Below are 16753 nucleotides of genomic sequence, written 5' to 3' on the forward strand. Positions count from 1 at the left end.
CAGTGCCTTAGATCGCTGCGCCACTCGGGAGCCTTATTCCTCCATCCTCACCAACAGGCTGTCCTCTCCCCCATCCCTCTCTCACCAACACGCTGTCCTCTCCACCATCCCTCTCTCTCCATCCTCACCAACAGGCTGTCCTCTCCCCCATCCCTCTCTCACCAATACGCTGTCCTCTCCACCATCCCTCTCTCTCCATCCTCACCAACATGCTGTCCTCTCCCCATCCCTCTGTCCTCACCAACACAGTCCTCTTCCCCATCCCCTCTCTCCATCCTCACCAACATGCTGTACTTTCCCCATCCCCTCTCTCCATCCTAACCAACATGATGTCCTCTCCCCATCACCAACACACAGTCCTCTCCCCATCCTCACCAACACACAGTCCTCTCCCCATCCTCACCAACAGTCCTCTCTCCATCCCCTCTCCATCCTCACCAACACTGTCCTCTCCCCATCCTCACCAACACACAGTCCTCTTCCCATCCCTTCTCAGATTCCCTTTATACTGCCTTGGTTTAAGGTGAATGAGACTTTTGGTGAGTCTGACTGGCTCCCATCACTGACTGATGGCATCCCTAAGGTCATTTTCTTCCCTTTTCGAGATTCCAAAATGTAGCACCGTTTTTTAAATTCTTGCTTCGTTCCCACTTTTCCACTCTGCAGATGACATTTTATGCTGTTAGAGCTCAATGTGTATAGCCCTGCCTCAACCTTCTCATTTTGCAACCATCTCATTGACCATACAAGAACAATTACAGATGTACTTGATAAACAATAGAGACCCTCTATAATAAAGCTGTCTCTTCCTGGGATTAAACTATGCCACGTCTCATTAATATACTTATGCAGGTGACACAGTGGTGGTGGATGAGTTGACTGCCCACCCCTTACAAAGCTGTTTGAGCAATTTGTATGAAAACTGCTATTCATATGCAGCCCATTATTGATGCAGTCAAGTGACTACTTACACAGGTAAAGAGCAGGGCTCCCAGGGAGGCGTAGACGATGTGGAGGATCCTGTGGCGGATGAAGATGCAGAGGATGGAGAAGAGCAGCAGGACGATCAGACACACGAACAGAACGCCCCGGCAAGAAGTGAAGTCATACTTGCTCTGGATAGGGGTAGAAAACAAGGAAATTAGGGATTGTCAAGGATTGTTTTTGAGTTGAGGTTAAAGCCTCCGCAAGTTCCTCAATTCTCACAGGTTCAAAACATAGTTCCTCAATTGTCAAGGCTATAGGCTAGCATGTGTTAGTTATAGCATGTGTTAGTTATATCATGCGATAATACATGATAGTAATAGCACGCGATAGTATGTGATATTTACAGTACGCGACAGTAAGTGATATTGACAGTACGTGATATTGACAGTAGTAAGTGATATTTACAGTACGCAATATTTACAGTACGCGACAGTAAGTGATATTTTCAGTACGCGACAGGAGATCTTTACAGTAAGCAATATTTACAGTACGTGACACTACATGATATTGACAGTACGTGATATTGACAGTAGTAAGTGATATTTACAGTACGCAATATTTACAGTACGCACCAGTGACATTTTCAGTACGCGACAGTAGGAGATCTTTACAGTAAGCAATATTTACAGTACGTGACAGTATGTGATATTTACAGTACGTGACAGTACGTTATGTTGACAGTACGTGATATTGACAGTAGTGATATTTACAGTGCGCGATAGTAGTAAGTGATATTTACAGTAATTGATTGTAAGTGATATTTACAGTACACGATCGTAAGTGATATTTCCAGTACGTGACAGTAGTAAGTGATATTTAAAGTAAAAAATATTTCCAGTACGTGACAGTATGCATATTTCCAGTATGCAATATTTCCAGTACGCGATAGTAAGTGATATTTACAGTACGTGACAGTACGCAATATTTACAGTACGTGACAGTACACAATATTTACAGTACGTGATATTGACATTAGTAAGTGATATTTACAGTACGCGACAGTAGGCGATCTTTACAGTACGCAACAGTACGTAATATTTACAGTACGTGATAGTATGTGATATTTACAGTACGTAACAGTACGTGATATTGACAGTAGTAAGTGAAATTTACAGTACGTGATATTTACAGTATGCAATAGTAAGTGATATTTACAGTACGCGATAGTAAGTGATATTTACAGTACGTGACAGTATGCGATATTTACAGTACGCGATAGTAAGTGATATTATCAGTACGCGACAGTAAGTGATCTTTACAGTACGCAATATTTACAGTTCGTGATATTTACAGTACGTGACACTACTGTCAATATCACAAACTTAGTGATATTTACAATATGCAACAGTAAGTGATTTACAGTACGCAATATTTACAGTACTCGATCTTTACAGTACGCGACAGTAGGCGATCTTTACAGTACGTGACAGTACGCAATATTTACAGTATGTGATAGTATGTGATATTTACAGTGGTAAGTGATATTTACAGTACGTAACAGTATGTGATATTGACAGTAGTAAGTGATATTTACAGTGCGTGATAGTAAGTGATATTTACAGTACGTAACAGTATGTGATATTGACAGTAGTAAGTGATATTTACAGTGCGTGATAGTAACTGATATTTACAGCGCGTGATAGTAAGTGATATTTACAGTACGTGACAGTACATGATATTGATAGTAGTAAATTATATTTACAGTACGTGATAGTGATTTACAGTACGCGACAGTAGGCAATCTTTACAGTCCGCGACAGTGCGTGATATTACGTGAATATTTACAGTGCGTAATAGTAAGCGATATTTAAAGTACGCGATAGTAATAGTACGCAATATTTATACTAGGTGACAGTAATAGTAAGTGATAGTATTACTAAGTGATCATGAGTAATTGATAATAGGTGATAGTGATAGTAATAGGAAGTGATAGTGATAGAAAGTGATAGGTAGTAGTAATACAGTAAGCAATATTACAGTAAGCAATATTTACAGTACGTGATATTTACAGTACGTGACAGTACGCGATATTTACAGTATGCGATATTTACAGTACGCGACAGTAATTGATATTATCAGTACGCGACAGTAAGTGACTTTACAGTACGCGATATTTACAGTACGCGATAGTAAGTGATATTTACTACTAATTGATAGTAATAGTAAGTGATCGAAAGTGATAGTAATAGTAGGCGATAGTAAGTGATAGTAATAAGTGATAGTAATAGTAGGTGATAGTAGGCGATAGTAATAGTAGGTGATAGTAATAGTAGGTGATAGTAGGCGATAGTAATAGTAGGTGATAGTAATAGTAGGTGATAGTAGGTGATAGTAAGAGTAGGTGATAGTAGGTGATAGTAATAGTAGGCAATAGTAATAGTAGGTGATAGTAATAGTAGGTGATAGTAGGCGATAGTAATAGTAGGTGATAGTAAGAGTAGGTGATAGCAGGCGATAGTAATAGTAGGCGATAGTAATAGTAGGCGATAGTAATAGTAGGCGATAGTAAAAGTAGGTGATAGTAAAAGTAGGTGCGATAGTAAGAGTAGGTGATAGCAGCCGATAGTAATAGTAGGCGATAGTAGGCGATAGTAATAGTAGGCGATAGTAAGCGATAGTAATAGTAGGTAATAGTAATAGTAGGTGATAGTGGGCGATAGTATTAGTAGGTGATAGTAGGCGATAGTAACAGTAGGTGATAGTAATAGTAGGTGATAGTAAGAGTAGATAGTAAGCGATAGTAATCGTAGGTGATAGTAATAGTAGGTGATAGTAAGTGACAGTAATAGTAGGTGATAGTAAGTGATAGTAATAGTATGTGATAGTAAGTGATAGTAATAGTAGGTGATAGTAAGTGATAGTAATAGTAGGCGAAAGTTACAGTAGGTGATATTACATGATAGTTATAGTAGGTGATAGTTATAGTAGGTGATAGTAATAGTAGGTGAAAGTTACAGTAGGTGATAGTAATAGTAGGTGAAAGTTACAGTAGGTGATATTACATGATATTTATAGTAGGTGATAGTTATAGTAGGTGATAGTAAGTGACGGTAATAGTAGGTGACAGTAATAGTAGGTGACAGTAATAGTAGGTGACAGTAATAGATATTACTATCACCTACTATTACTAGTAGGTGATAGTTATAGTAGGTGATAGTAAGTGATGGTAATAGTAGGTGACAGTAAGTGATGGTAATAGTAGGTGACAGTAATAGTAGGTGACAGTAATAGTAGGTAATAGTGATAGTACGTGTTAGTATGCATGTATGTTTATTTTTTTACCTTTATTTTACTAGGCAAGTCAGTTAAGAACAAATTCTTATTTTCAATGACGGCCTAGGAACAGTGGGATAGTACATTATATTTATAGTACGCAATAGTAAGCGATAGTAAAACTGAAACAAAAGGCCACGGAGGCAGAAAAAGACCACATAGTATCATGGTTCACAACAAAGAAAATGTGAGGGACTGGTACTGACAGCAAGGTGGGAGTAAGGACAGAGAGTGTGTGTTCATGCCTGTGTGTGTGTGTGTGTGGGGGGGGGGGGGGGTACTACTGACCTGTAGTGAGAAGAGGACCACGGTGAAGCAGACCACAGCGGTAATGCCTACGGCCATGATGACCGTCTCTGTGTCATAGAAGCTGGCGATCATCCCCACCATGTAGGAAAGACTCAGGGTCAGGATGGACTGAGGACAGACACAGAGACAATGTCAGGATTACAACCACAACACATTCCTCTCACAGAGTCTAATACAACTAATATGTAGACAGTCAGGTCATCACTCAAATCTGTGTTCCATCTTATAGTTGATATGAATCCCAAACTGCACCCTATTCCCTACATAGTGCAATACTTCAAAAGTAGTGCACCATTTACAGAATGGGGTGATACTTGGGATGCAGTCAGAGTAAGGCCATACCAATGCCATCAGGTTCCAGGATGTGTTTAGTATAATGAATAGGGTAGGGCCGTACCAATGCCATCAGTGTTTAGTATAATGAATATGGTAGGGCCGTACCAATGCCACCAGGTTCCAGGGGTGTTTAGTATAATGAATATGGTAGGGCCGTACCAATGCCACCAGGTTCCAGGGGTGTTTGCGGCGGAACTCTCCACAGCAGCTGAGGGTGATGAGAGACACGAAGAAGATGGCGTAGGACACGTAGTATGTCCAGGGGTTACGACGCACAAACAACTTGGCGTCGTCCACAAAGGTGAAGACGGCCACGAAGGAGAAGGTGACCATCAGCTGAACGGTCAGCACCAGGAACACCTGGGAGGGGGAGATGGTTGGATAGACAGATGTTATAGGACTGTTTCAACAAAGTTTTTGAATAACTATGATAAAAGGTCAGTCAACACATAACATTGGCTTTGGAAATAAAATCCTGAAACTTTTCTAGCTTACGGTGACTTGCGCAACCGCGACACTCAAACGAGGCTGCAATGAAAACGAATGGGACTGTAGCGACTGTGTCGGCATCAAAATCTGGGGTGTGAACTACGTTTCTATTCAAGTGTTGGTTGACATGGTAATCGCTCAATAGTATTGGAGAAAAGTTTTTAAAAATGGACTCCTCCGACGCTGTACGTTAAATTGTGACGTGTCATGACGTAACGTATGAAGCAACTCATTCTGTCTTACAGCCTCTCTCCACCAGATGTAGCGCTTTTCTCACTGTTTAAAAACAAGACAGGGACAGGGTAAGGGGGAAACCTAGTCCTTTTTTGCGTCATCACAGCAAGCCATCATGACTCTCCAAAGCCGCTGTTAACTTTAGCGCCGCCCTTCAAAACGGTTTCAAATTCGACACAAATCTAGGTATGCAATGACACATTATAGAAACTCTTTATAGTGTTTTATTTACATTTGAGGCGATAAGGTGGACAGTTCGGGAGAAAAAAGCAGTTTCCCCAAACAACATCTCTCCTTTTCACTATCATGCAATAGGGTAAGCTTCTATTCTGTTCTCATTCATGCAGTCCCCTCTCCTTCCTCACCTTTCTAATGAAGGCCTGTCGAATGCTCTTGTCCTCAAAGCCAGAGTTGGTGAACTCCTCATTGTCGTAGTAAGATGGTGGCACATCACCATGGTAACCGTCACCCATGGAAGCTGAAAACCCCCGACAACAACAACAAAGTATTGGCAATCAAATGCTTGTCAATTGTTAGACCACCGCATGGGTCGTTACTAACACAGGTCATTGAGTGAGTTCTAGATTGATAGTTATTGATCTGTCAATCAGTTAGTCAGATAGTGTGCTAAAAAAGACAAACTTGGCCAATGAAGGACAGTGAAATAAAGACATGGCAGCAGCTTCCATGGGTAATTATACATCCATCTAAGTGGAAAACCAAACCACGACCTAAATAGAAAGAATTTCCAAACGTGCCTTTTAATACAGAAAACTGACATAGCTTTATGGCACATAAGCGGGAGTGAAGACTTTCGTAACAGAATTAATTGAACTGTAGCCGAATAATGATGGAATAATGATGTGGAACACATGGGTAGTTAAGGTTCCCAAACTGCAGTATAGCCTGAGAGTTACCTACAGTGTAGGAAAGAAGACTCCACTCTCCTAAACGATGACCAACAAAAAGCAGTCTCTGAAAACATATTCTGTATTAGTAGATGTCAACTTCCTTCCACTCACCGTTGGGGTCACCAGGGAACCCTGGCTGTGCAGGTTGCTGGTAAGGCCCCGCGGGGTACGGGGCCTGGGGATAAGGCATCTGAGGGTACGGTCCCTGTCCAAATCCAGGGCCTCCCTGGGGGAACCCGGGCTGACCATAGGGTGCAGGTTGTTCGTAGGGTGCAGGCTGGCCGTAGGGTGCAGGCTGGCCGTAGGGTGCAGGCTGGCCGGGGTATGGAGCTTGCACTGAGGCCTGGGTGTAGTTGGGAGGGGGTATCCCAAACCCGGGCTGGGGCGGTCCGTAGACATTGTTGTGGAGGGGGTTGTTCTCCCCCATCAACCCGGGGTAGATGTTCTTGTCCTGAGACATGGTTTGTTTTGCTCACTGTTGGCCTGAGGAACAAGGAAACAAAGCAAAAACATGAGTTAAACCTGTATGGCATTTACATGCACATACCACTGTGTTGGGTGAGAGTTTGCATTTGAGATAACATGACTAGCTGGAGTTCTGGAAAGTGTGGAAGTGAAATTGTGAAACATAGTGAACTTAGACTATGATGATGTTCGACATCTTCTCTAATTGGTCATACCGGTTAGCCAGTTGTCAGCATTAAGGTTTAACAGACATCTTAGGCCAATAACATGAGGAAGTGATGTTTTTTTCCTTGCTTGTTTTACTCCCTTCCTCTAACAGGAGGCACCAGGGAAAGTAATGAAAGTCTTAGCACAGTTTGGGCCACACTGCTAAAGATACAAGCACTGCATCTGTCCGTTTACAAAAAGAGTGATGAGAATGAGGAAGCAGGCTGGCAAGAGGCCCAGGCAGCAGCCCAGTGGGTCTTCCTGAAACCCCCAGAGTTTTCACACAGAATTGACGGTATGTTACATGTAAAATGTTTTAATTAAAAATCGGGCAATGTTTATATGACCCCCTTCCAAACAGTCCCATTATTACCACTTTCTTGCCGGTTTACACCTTTTATACATCCCCGTTGCGCAGCCGGCACCAGTGACGGGTGGGAACAGGGGTGTGCCGATGTGGGTGGGCGTGTGCCGATGTGGGTATTCTATTCAAAAGAATAGAATAGCATATTTTAAGTTTAAATATGTCACTGGTTTGTGCAGCCTAGGCCATGGCTGTGCCATTCAAATGAAATCAATATAGTTCATTAAAACAGACAAGACACAATTACATTCCCCTGCCCTGATCACAGGCAACACACATTTTATAAACAACTTGAGTGTCGCAGGAACAAACTGTTTTTCAACCAAAAAGTGATATCTTTCCGATCGTGATATCTTTCCGATCGTGTATAGGAATCAAATGTCTGACCTGGATGAACCTCTGTAGGATCCAAATAGGTCAGATCAGCTTTGCAATAAATAACTTCAACCAGACCCCTCTCACCCACAGAGGGGGAAGGAGGGAACTGGTGGGGGTTAACACCTCACACCCTGTAGTAAATCAAGGACAGAACATTCAGGTTTCCCTCTCCAATGTTCATCAGAGGAATGTGCCTTTGTTTCAGACTTTTCCCAATGAAACTCTAACACGTTCTAAAGCGAATACTGGAACAATATTTTGAACACAGAACATGGGGTATGGTCTGAGGCGATCTAAAGAACACTAACGTAATTGCGGTTGTTATTTTGATGTTATTAAAAATGTTATAAAGGAAATACTGTAAATTTGAAGTATACCCACGTTTACATCCGCGTTGTGCATGAAATATGAACAATGATGAAAGTGTTTTTGTTAAGAAAGGGAAATGATTGTAGGTGCCATAAGAGATAATTGTTTACATAAACTTTGCACAGTGACAAGTCACGCCCTTGAGCGAGGTCAGGGAGTGTGTCAGCCTGACGGAACCGCCCTCTCTAACAAACTGTATAAAATTATTGGTTAATAATTAAACATATCAGACCAGAGAGACGTAGAGCTGCAGCTCACGTTTAAAGTGGTTTAAACTCTGCAGCTCTACACGAGGTAAAGACGATAAATTCACCTCCCGGACAATCACGGGTACGGCTGATTAGCTGTCCTAAGTAAAGTATCTAGAAAAGTGAGACCATTCTACTACTCTTCTTAAACCACCATAGTACGCTACTCTCATCACCCCACTGGGAACCATCGACACAGCTGGCTAGCCTATCTTCAAAGAAGCATCTTCCAGAGCGAATGGAAGTAGAATAAACTCTGGAGCTCTGTTCAGGACTACACGACGAGTCACCGGATACCAGACGACTGCAGAGGAGAACAACAGAGAAAACCCTTTTGGAAAATCAGAGCTTTAAAAGAATGCCGTGAAAAGGCCCCAAACACCCTTTCCAAGATGGTACGATTCTGAGAAGAGACACGGCGAACCGAGGAATTTCACGTAAATACATTCATGATTTCTTACTCCAAGCGGGCGGTGGGTTTGTGTGTAAAGTACAGGAGTGCTATAAGTGAGAGTAGTTTCTAAAATGTACCAATGTTAAGTGTCTCTGTCCCTCTTTCGCCCTCTCCATATCTTTTGTAACAAGCAGCCATATTGTTGTTAGTCCGCTAGGGACCTGTTTTTAATGTATTAAGTGGGTATGTTTATCCTGTGTTACCATTTAGTTAGCTAATAAATAAATAATTAAACCAATTTCTGTAGTACTGAATCATACGTAAGGCTCGGGATTTTGCAGATGCAAGGGGGTTACGACTGTTCAGAATGATGATACGATACGAGTTTATAATTAAAAGTTAACGGATGTGATAGGTGAAGACATTTAGAGTTTAATTTGGGAGATGGTAACTCTTTAAAGAACCACTCTCGTGGTGCCCCAGATCCTAATGCGTTAATTGTTACATGATTCATTTAAAAATTAGGTAACAATTAAACATATTTAGATAAATAACAGTCTTCAGATTGATGTAAAGTTAGTGACAACATGACCTCTCTCTCTCTCTCTCCTCTCTCTCTCTCAAAGGACAGGAAACACACAACTCTTAAAGTGTACACTTCCCAGCTGTCAGGTTAACATCTAAATATTGTGAAACATATGTGATTGTAAACATGAAACTATTTGTGAAAAGATGTAATGTGATGTTGACCTTCTAAATGAGAGTATGAATTTTCAAATAAAGATTAACTAGTCAGTGGCCACACCACCGTGAACCCAGACATCCCATTAGGCGCCATGGACCAACCTTTTCCCTGAAGTGTATAAAACCCACTCCTGGCGAAATTCACATTAGACTAGAAAACATGCAGCTCACACTTCATGTGAAATGGTTTAAACTACAACTCTACCAAAGGACAAGTCAGAGTCCCCACGTTAGAATGGCTACAATTCTATAGACCACTAGACCATACAGCTGTAGTTTTGTCTACACGGCTGGAAATGGTTCAACTCTGAGACTATCGATCACTACAGAAGAAGTAGCAAATTCTTGATGACACAAATTACTAGTGTGCAGCTAGAAATTGCGTAAACCTAGAACGAGAATACCGACAACCACCGAAGAAGCAGCTATTCTATGAGAAAATCTTCCATTCTAACCACCGACAACCACGAAAGACATGGTGACTTCTGGGAAAGTTAACCAGAGACTCTGATGAACTCTACAGGAGGATTGAGACATTCCAACAGAGAAGACAATAACAACATACGGTGTAAATATATACATTGCAATTATTCTCGAATGAGCGGCCGTTCATGTGCAAAGGATTAGCATTTCAATTATTATAATTATTTCCGCTGTGTGTAGTGTATCCATTTGGTCTTTCCCGCTCTCTCAGTCCCCACCCCTTTATTTTGTCTACCAAGCCATCATATCAGCATAGCCCACTAGGGACTTTTCTATCATTGTTAGTAACCAATATCTACTGTTTGTTATGCAATTCTGTGTGATTACTTAGTTAGTTAGTAAATAAATAATTAAGCAAATTTATATATTGCCGATTCATTATGGAAACTAAGGTTTCTGCAGATATCCAAGGGTTTGCAACGTTCAGCAATGAGAACTGATGAGGTAATAATCCATTAATAGAAGATTAATTGATCAGATATTAAAATACCTGAAGAGTTATTATAAATTATAACTTCGTATTCAACGTTTTCCGTGGTGCCCCGACTAGTTCATTAATGTTTACATGATTAGTTTAATCACGTAATAATTTAACCTATAGAACTGATTTTATACAAATAAGTCTACACATTTAATGAAAGTCCAGACACGACTGAACAACCTCGACAACTGATGTTTATATATTTTTTTATAGTAGCAGCAGACAGTTATCTAAATAATAGGAGTAAAACATGCAAAGAGAAATGACTGATGAAATGATCAAGCGATGAACAAGTTAATTACTTATTAGGATCCCCATAAGCTGCTGCTCTTCCTAAGGTCCACAACATAATACAGAACATGATAGAACAGTTCAAGGACAGAACTACATACATTTAAATGCAGCAAACACAATAGCTTAAACGGATTAGAAACATTTCTGTGAAGCTTTGAGATTGGCTCACGGATGAGTGTTGTCCCAATGCCTAGATATGTTTTCTGGACAATTTCTCAGGAAAAAAATCATACCCACAAGTATTCGAATACTAACATCTGTTCGGATATTTGAATAATCGTGCACATCCCTACTAGAATAGGCTAGGTGATTCTGGAACGTTAGGATCATTGAAAAGGCTTTTTCTAAATTAAATTCAAATAACCACGTGACCGTTACATACAAGGATTACATGACATTTCAAATTATTTAATAAGTGGAGTATGAGTTTACTAATGCAAGATTTAATAAAATGACAGAATATAAAAGTTTGTGAAATGAGAAGGAGAAGGCTACAACAAGCAACCAACAGGCCGACTGATGTTTTATCTGACTGGGTCTGGGGAGAAAGCGCAAGCACTGTTATATGGGATAAGAAATAACACTGAGTATGTTTACATGCACACTAATAATTGGATACTAAACTGATTATGGCAGTAGGCAGATTTTGCAATAGTTATGTAAACACATTACTCTGCTCATCTTAAATCAGTGTGAGGTCAAAATCGAAGTAAGCATATGCTGATTAAAACACCTGGTTTTCTGAGCAATCTTTTGCATTATTAGGACATGTAAAAACCTTAAAAATCGGCATTCCGGCGGTCTATTTGCTAACACCTGCCGAGAACCTCCCTCTTTAGCACGAGTGAAGTGTGTTCAGAAACATCTGAATGTACGAGTCTTAGAAGTAGTGTTTTCACATACAAACTTTATACACTGCTCAAAAAATTAAAGGGAACACTTAAACAACACAATGTAACTCCAAGTCAATCACACTTCTGTGAAATCAAACTGTCCCCTTAGGAAGCAACACTGATTGACAATACATTTCACATGCGGTTGTGCAAATGGAATAGACAACAGGAATTATAGGCAATTAGCAAGACACCCCCAATAAAGGAGTGGTTCTGCAGGTAGTGACCACAGACCACTTCTCAGTTCCTATGCTTCCTGGCTGATGTTTTGGTCACTTTTGAATGCTGGCGGTGCTTTCACTCTAGTGGTAGCATGAGATGGAGTCTACAACCCACACAAGTGGCTCAGGTAGTGCAGCTCATCCAGGATGGGACATCAATGCGAGCTGTGGCAAGAAGGTTTGCCGTCTGTCAGCGTAGTGTCCAGAGCATGGAGGCGCTACCAGGAGACAGGCCAGTACATCAGGAGACGTGGAGGAGGTCGCAGGAGGGCAACAACCCAGCAGCAGGACCCCTACCTCCACCTTTGTACAAGAAGGAGCAGGAGGAGCACTGCCAGAGCCCTGCAAAATGACCTCCAGCAGGCCACAAATGTGCATGTGTCTGCTCAAACGGTCAGAAACAGACTCAATGAGGGTGGTATGAGGGCCCGACGTCCACAGGTGGGGGTTGTGCCAACAGGCCAACACCGTGCAAGACGTTTGGCATTTGCCAGAGAACACCAAGATTGGCAAATTCGCCACTGGCGCCCTGTGCTCTTCACAGATGAAAGCAGGTTCACACTGAGCACATGTGACAGACGAGTCTGGAGACGCCGTGGAGAACGTTCTGCTGCCTGCAACATCCTCCAGCATGACCAGTTTGGCGGTGGGTCAGTCATGGTGTGGGGTGGCATTTCTTTGGGGGGCCGCACAGCCCTCCATGTGCTCGCCAGAGTTAGCCTGACTGACATTAGGTACCGAGATGAGATCCTCAGACCCCTTGTGAGACCATATGCTCGTGCGGTTGGCCCTGGGTTCCTCCTAATGCAAGACAATGCTAGACCTCATGTGGCTGGAGTGTGTCAGCAGTTCCTGCAAGAGGAAGGCATTGATGCTATGGACTGGCATGCCCGTTCCCCAGACCTGAATCCAATTGAGCACATCTGGGACATCATGTCTCACTCCATCCACCAACGCCACATTGCACCACAGACTGTCCAGGAGTTTCTTTAGTCCAGGTCTGGGAGGAGATCCCTCAGGAGACCATCCGCCACCTCATCAGAAGCATGCCCAGGCGTTGTAGGGAGGTCATACAGGCACGTGGAGGCCACACACACTACTGAGCCTCATTTTGACTTGTTTTAAGGACATTACATCAAAGTTGGATCAGCCTGTAGTGTGGTTTTCCACTTTAATTTTGAGTGTGACTCCAAATCCAGACTTCCATGGGTTGATAAATTTGATTTCCATTGATAATTTTTGTGTGATTTTGTTGTCAGCACATTCAACTATGTAAAGAAAAAAGTATTTAATAAGAATATTTCATTCATTCAGATCTAGGATGTGTTATTTTAGTGTTCCCTTTATTTTTTTGAGCAGTGTATGTCCGAACTCAGAATCAAATATGCTTTCCAAAAAGAACATGGTCACTGTTGTAGAACGTTTATTTTGATTGGCGATTTTCTGCAATAATCAAGGGTGCAATCGGGTAGCCTGATTTCATGTAAAAAGGCAAAGCATGTAAACGTTTTAATCAAACTATTATATTTATCCGACTCTCCACAATAATCGTATTATTGTGTGCATGTAAACGCACTCACTGGCTGCTACAAGTTAGCTAGTCTTGGCACTCTCTCCCTCTCCAGATGGAAGCTGCAACAATAGAGTACCAGCCTCTCTCTATCGCTTGCTCAGCAGTGCACAAGTTTAAAAAACATACGTTTAAAAAAAAATTGAATATGGGTCAAAAATTCACGATACTATTCGAATAGTGACATTATTTCAAACCCCAATTCCAACTGACAACATGATTCTAGGTAGACAAATGGAAGGATGTAGAATGACAGACCACTTTGTTCACATCTAGGCATAATCCAAATAATACACTCTCACTGGAGAGAATGCTTTGTGCCCTGCCACGATTTGATGTCACCTTGCTTTGTTGCCCCCCCCCCAATACATTTTTACACCACCATCATCAGGTCATACTCAAATGTATCATACTGGCTGGCGTAACATTTGATAACTGGTTGTACAGCATAAGCAAAAAAAAGCCATGTTTATCAGAACCTGAAAGGATACTTCTGCTTAATGTACTTTTGTTTTTTACCAAGCAGTGTTTAGGCTACGCAGTGAAACAAAGAGAAGTTCAACTACATATTATAAGTAAACCCAACTTTTGTTTAGCAAGAATCTTGAAGACCAAGTTACCAGTTGACTGACTAGAACCCAACTTCCAACGCCGACAGAGGTGGCCGCCTCGCTTCACGTTCCTAGGAAACTATGCAGTATTTTTTTTTAAATAAAAAATGGTGTTATTTCTTACATTGTTACCCCAGGAAATCTTAGGTTTTATTACATACAGTCGGGAGGAACTATTGGATATAAAGAGCAATGTCAACTCCCCAACATTACGACCAGGAATACGACTTTCCCGAAGCGGATCTTATTTGGTCCACCACCCAGGGCAATAGATCGGATCCCAGCCGGCGACCCAAAACAACGGCACCGCAGAAGGGGCAGACGGAGCGGTCTTCTGGTCAGGCTCCGTAGACGGGCACATTGCGCACTGCTCCCGAGCATACTACTCGCCAATGTCCAGTCTCTTGACAAGGTAGACAAAATCCGAGCAAGGGTTCCCTTCCAGAGAGACATCAGAGATTGTAACGTTCTTTGTTTCACAGAAACATGGCTCACTCGGGATACGTCAGAGTCGGTACAGCCAACTGGCTTCTTCACGCATCGCGCCAACAGAAACAAACATCTCTCTGGTAAGAAGAAGTGCGGGGGTGTATGCCTTAAGATTAACGAGACGTGGTGTGATCATAACAACATACAGGAACTCAAGTCCTTTTGTTCACCTAACCTAGAATTCCTTACAATCAAATGCCGACCGCATTATCTACCAAGAGAATTCTCTTCGATCATAATCACAGTCGTGTATATCCCCCCCAAGCTGACACATGGGCGGCCCTAAAATAACTTCATTTGACTATGTAAACTGGAAACAACATATCCTGAGGCTGCATGTATTGTAGCTGGGGATTTTAACAAAGGTAATCTGAAAACAAGGCTCCCTAAATTTGATCAGCAAATCAAATGCGCGACCCGGGCTGGCAAAACCCTAGATCATTGTTATTCTAACTTCCGCGATGCATATAAAGCCTTACCCCGCCCTCCTTTCAGAAAATCCGACCACTACTCCATTTTGTTGCTCCAAAACCTATAGACAGAACTAAAACAGGTAGTGCCCGTGCTCAGGTCTGTTCAACGCTGGTCCGACCAATCGGATTCCAAGCTTCAAGATTTTTAAAATTTATTTAACCTTTATTTAACCAGGTAGGCAAGTTAAAAACAAGTTCTCATTTGCAACTGCGACCTGGCCAAGATAAAGCATAGCAATCGACACGGACTTTCAACTCCCTCCAAAGATTTTTCTATGGGGTTGAGATCTGGAGACTGGCTAGGCCACTCCAGGACCTTGAAATGCTTCTTGCGAAGTCACTCCTTCGTTGCCCGGGCGGTGTGTTTGGGATCATTGTCACGCTGAAAGACCCAGCCACATTTCATATCCAATGCCCTTGCTGATGGAAGGAGGTTGTCACTCAAAATCTCACGATACATGGCCTCATTCATTCTTTCAGTCATCCTGGTCCCTTTGCAGAAAAACAGCCCCAACGCATGATGTTTCCACCCCCATGCTTCACAGTAGGTATGGTGTTCTTTGGATGCAACTGAGCATTCTTTGTCCTCCAAACACGACGAGTTGAGTTTTTACCAAAAAGTTATATTTTGGTTTCATCTGACCATATGACATTCTCCCAATCTTCTTCTGGATCATCCAAAATGCTCTTTAGCAAACTTCAGACGGGCCTGGACATGTACTGGCTTAAGCAGGGGGACACGTCTGGCACTGCAGGATTTGAGTCCCTGGCGGGGTAGTGTGTTACTGATGGTAGGCTTTGTTACTTTGGTCCCAGCTCTCTGCAGGTCATTCACCATGTCCCCCCGTGTGGTTCTGGGATTTTTGCTCACTGTCTTGTGATCATTTTGACCCCACGGGGTGAGATCTTGCGTGAAGCCCCAGATCGAGGGAGATTATCAGTGGTCTTGTATGTCTTCCATTTCCTAATAATTGCTCCCACAGTTGATTTCTTCAAACCAAGCTGCTTACCTATTGCAGATTCAGTCTTCCCAGCCTGGTGCAGGTCTACAATTTTGTTTCTGGTGTCCTTTGACAGCTCTTTGGTCTTGGCCATAGTGGAGTTTGGAGTGTGACTGTTTGAGGTTCTGGACAGGTGTCTTTTATACTGATAACAAGTTCAAACAGGTGCCATTAATACAGATAACGAGTGGAGGACAGAGGAGCCTCAACCTTTTTTGACTAGGGGGCAGTATTTTCTTTTTCTGAAAAATAACGTTCCCAAAGTAAAACGGGCTATTTTGTCAGGACAAGATGCTAGAATATGCATATAATTGACTGCTTAGGATAGAAAACACTCTAAAGTTTCCAAAACTGTAAAAAATATTGTCTGAGTATAACAGAACTGATATTGCAGGCGAAAGCCTGAGAAAAATCTAATCTGGAAGTGACTCATCTTTTGAAAGCTCTGCGTTCCAATGCGTCCCTATTGAGCAGTGAATGGGCTATCAACCAGATTACTTTTTCTCCGTATTCCCCAAGGTGTCTACAG

General features: G+C 42.0%; 1 protein-coding gene across 4 annotated transcripts in view; it reads right to left on the reverse strand.

The window, feature by feature from the left end:
* The window catches only part of grinaa (glutamate receptor, ionotropic, N-methyl D-aspartate-associated protein 1a (glutamate binding)), a 33898-nt gene that overhangs the window by 3124 nt on the left and 14021 nt on the right, over positions 1 to 16753 (reverse strand). The window contains exons 2-7 of one of the 4 annotated variants that reach the window (XM_029658765.2): positions 7606 to 7696; positions 6651 to 7022; positions 5994 to 6106; positions 5011 to 5265; positions 4549 to 4677; positions 972 to 1115 (exon numbers count right to left, since the gene is read on the reverse strand). In XM_029658765.2, the coding sequence (XP_029514625.1) occupies positions 972 to 1115; positions 4549 to 4677; positions 5011 to 5265; positions 5994 to 6106; positions 6651 to 6999 (990 nt within the window). In that variant the 5' untranslated portion in view covers positions 7000 to 7022; positions 7606 to 7696. Of the gene's footprint in view, positions 1 to 971; positions 1116 to 4548; positions 4678 to 5010; positions 5266 to 5993; positions 6107 to 6650; positions 7023 to 7584; positions 7697 to 16753 lie in introns of all 4 variants that reach the window. The other 3 variants (XM_029658764.2, XM_029658763.2, XM_029658766.2) reach the window with 3 other exon arrangements.

This window comes from Oncorhynchus nerka, linkage group LG4 (assembly GCF_034236695.1).
Source record: "Oncorhynchus nerka isolate Pitt River linkage group LG4, Oner_Uvic_2.0, whole genome shotgun sequence".
Taxonomy (NCBI): domain Eukaryota; kingdom Metazoa; phylum Chordata; class Actinopteri; order Salmoniformes; family Salmonidae; genus Oncorhynchus; species Oncorhynchus nerka.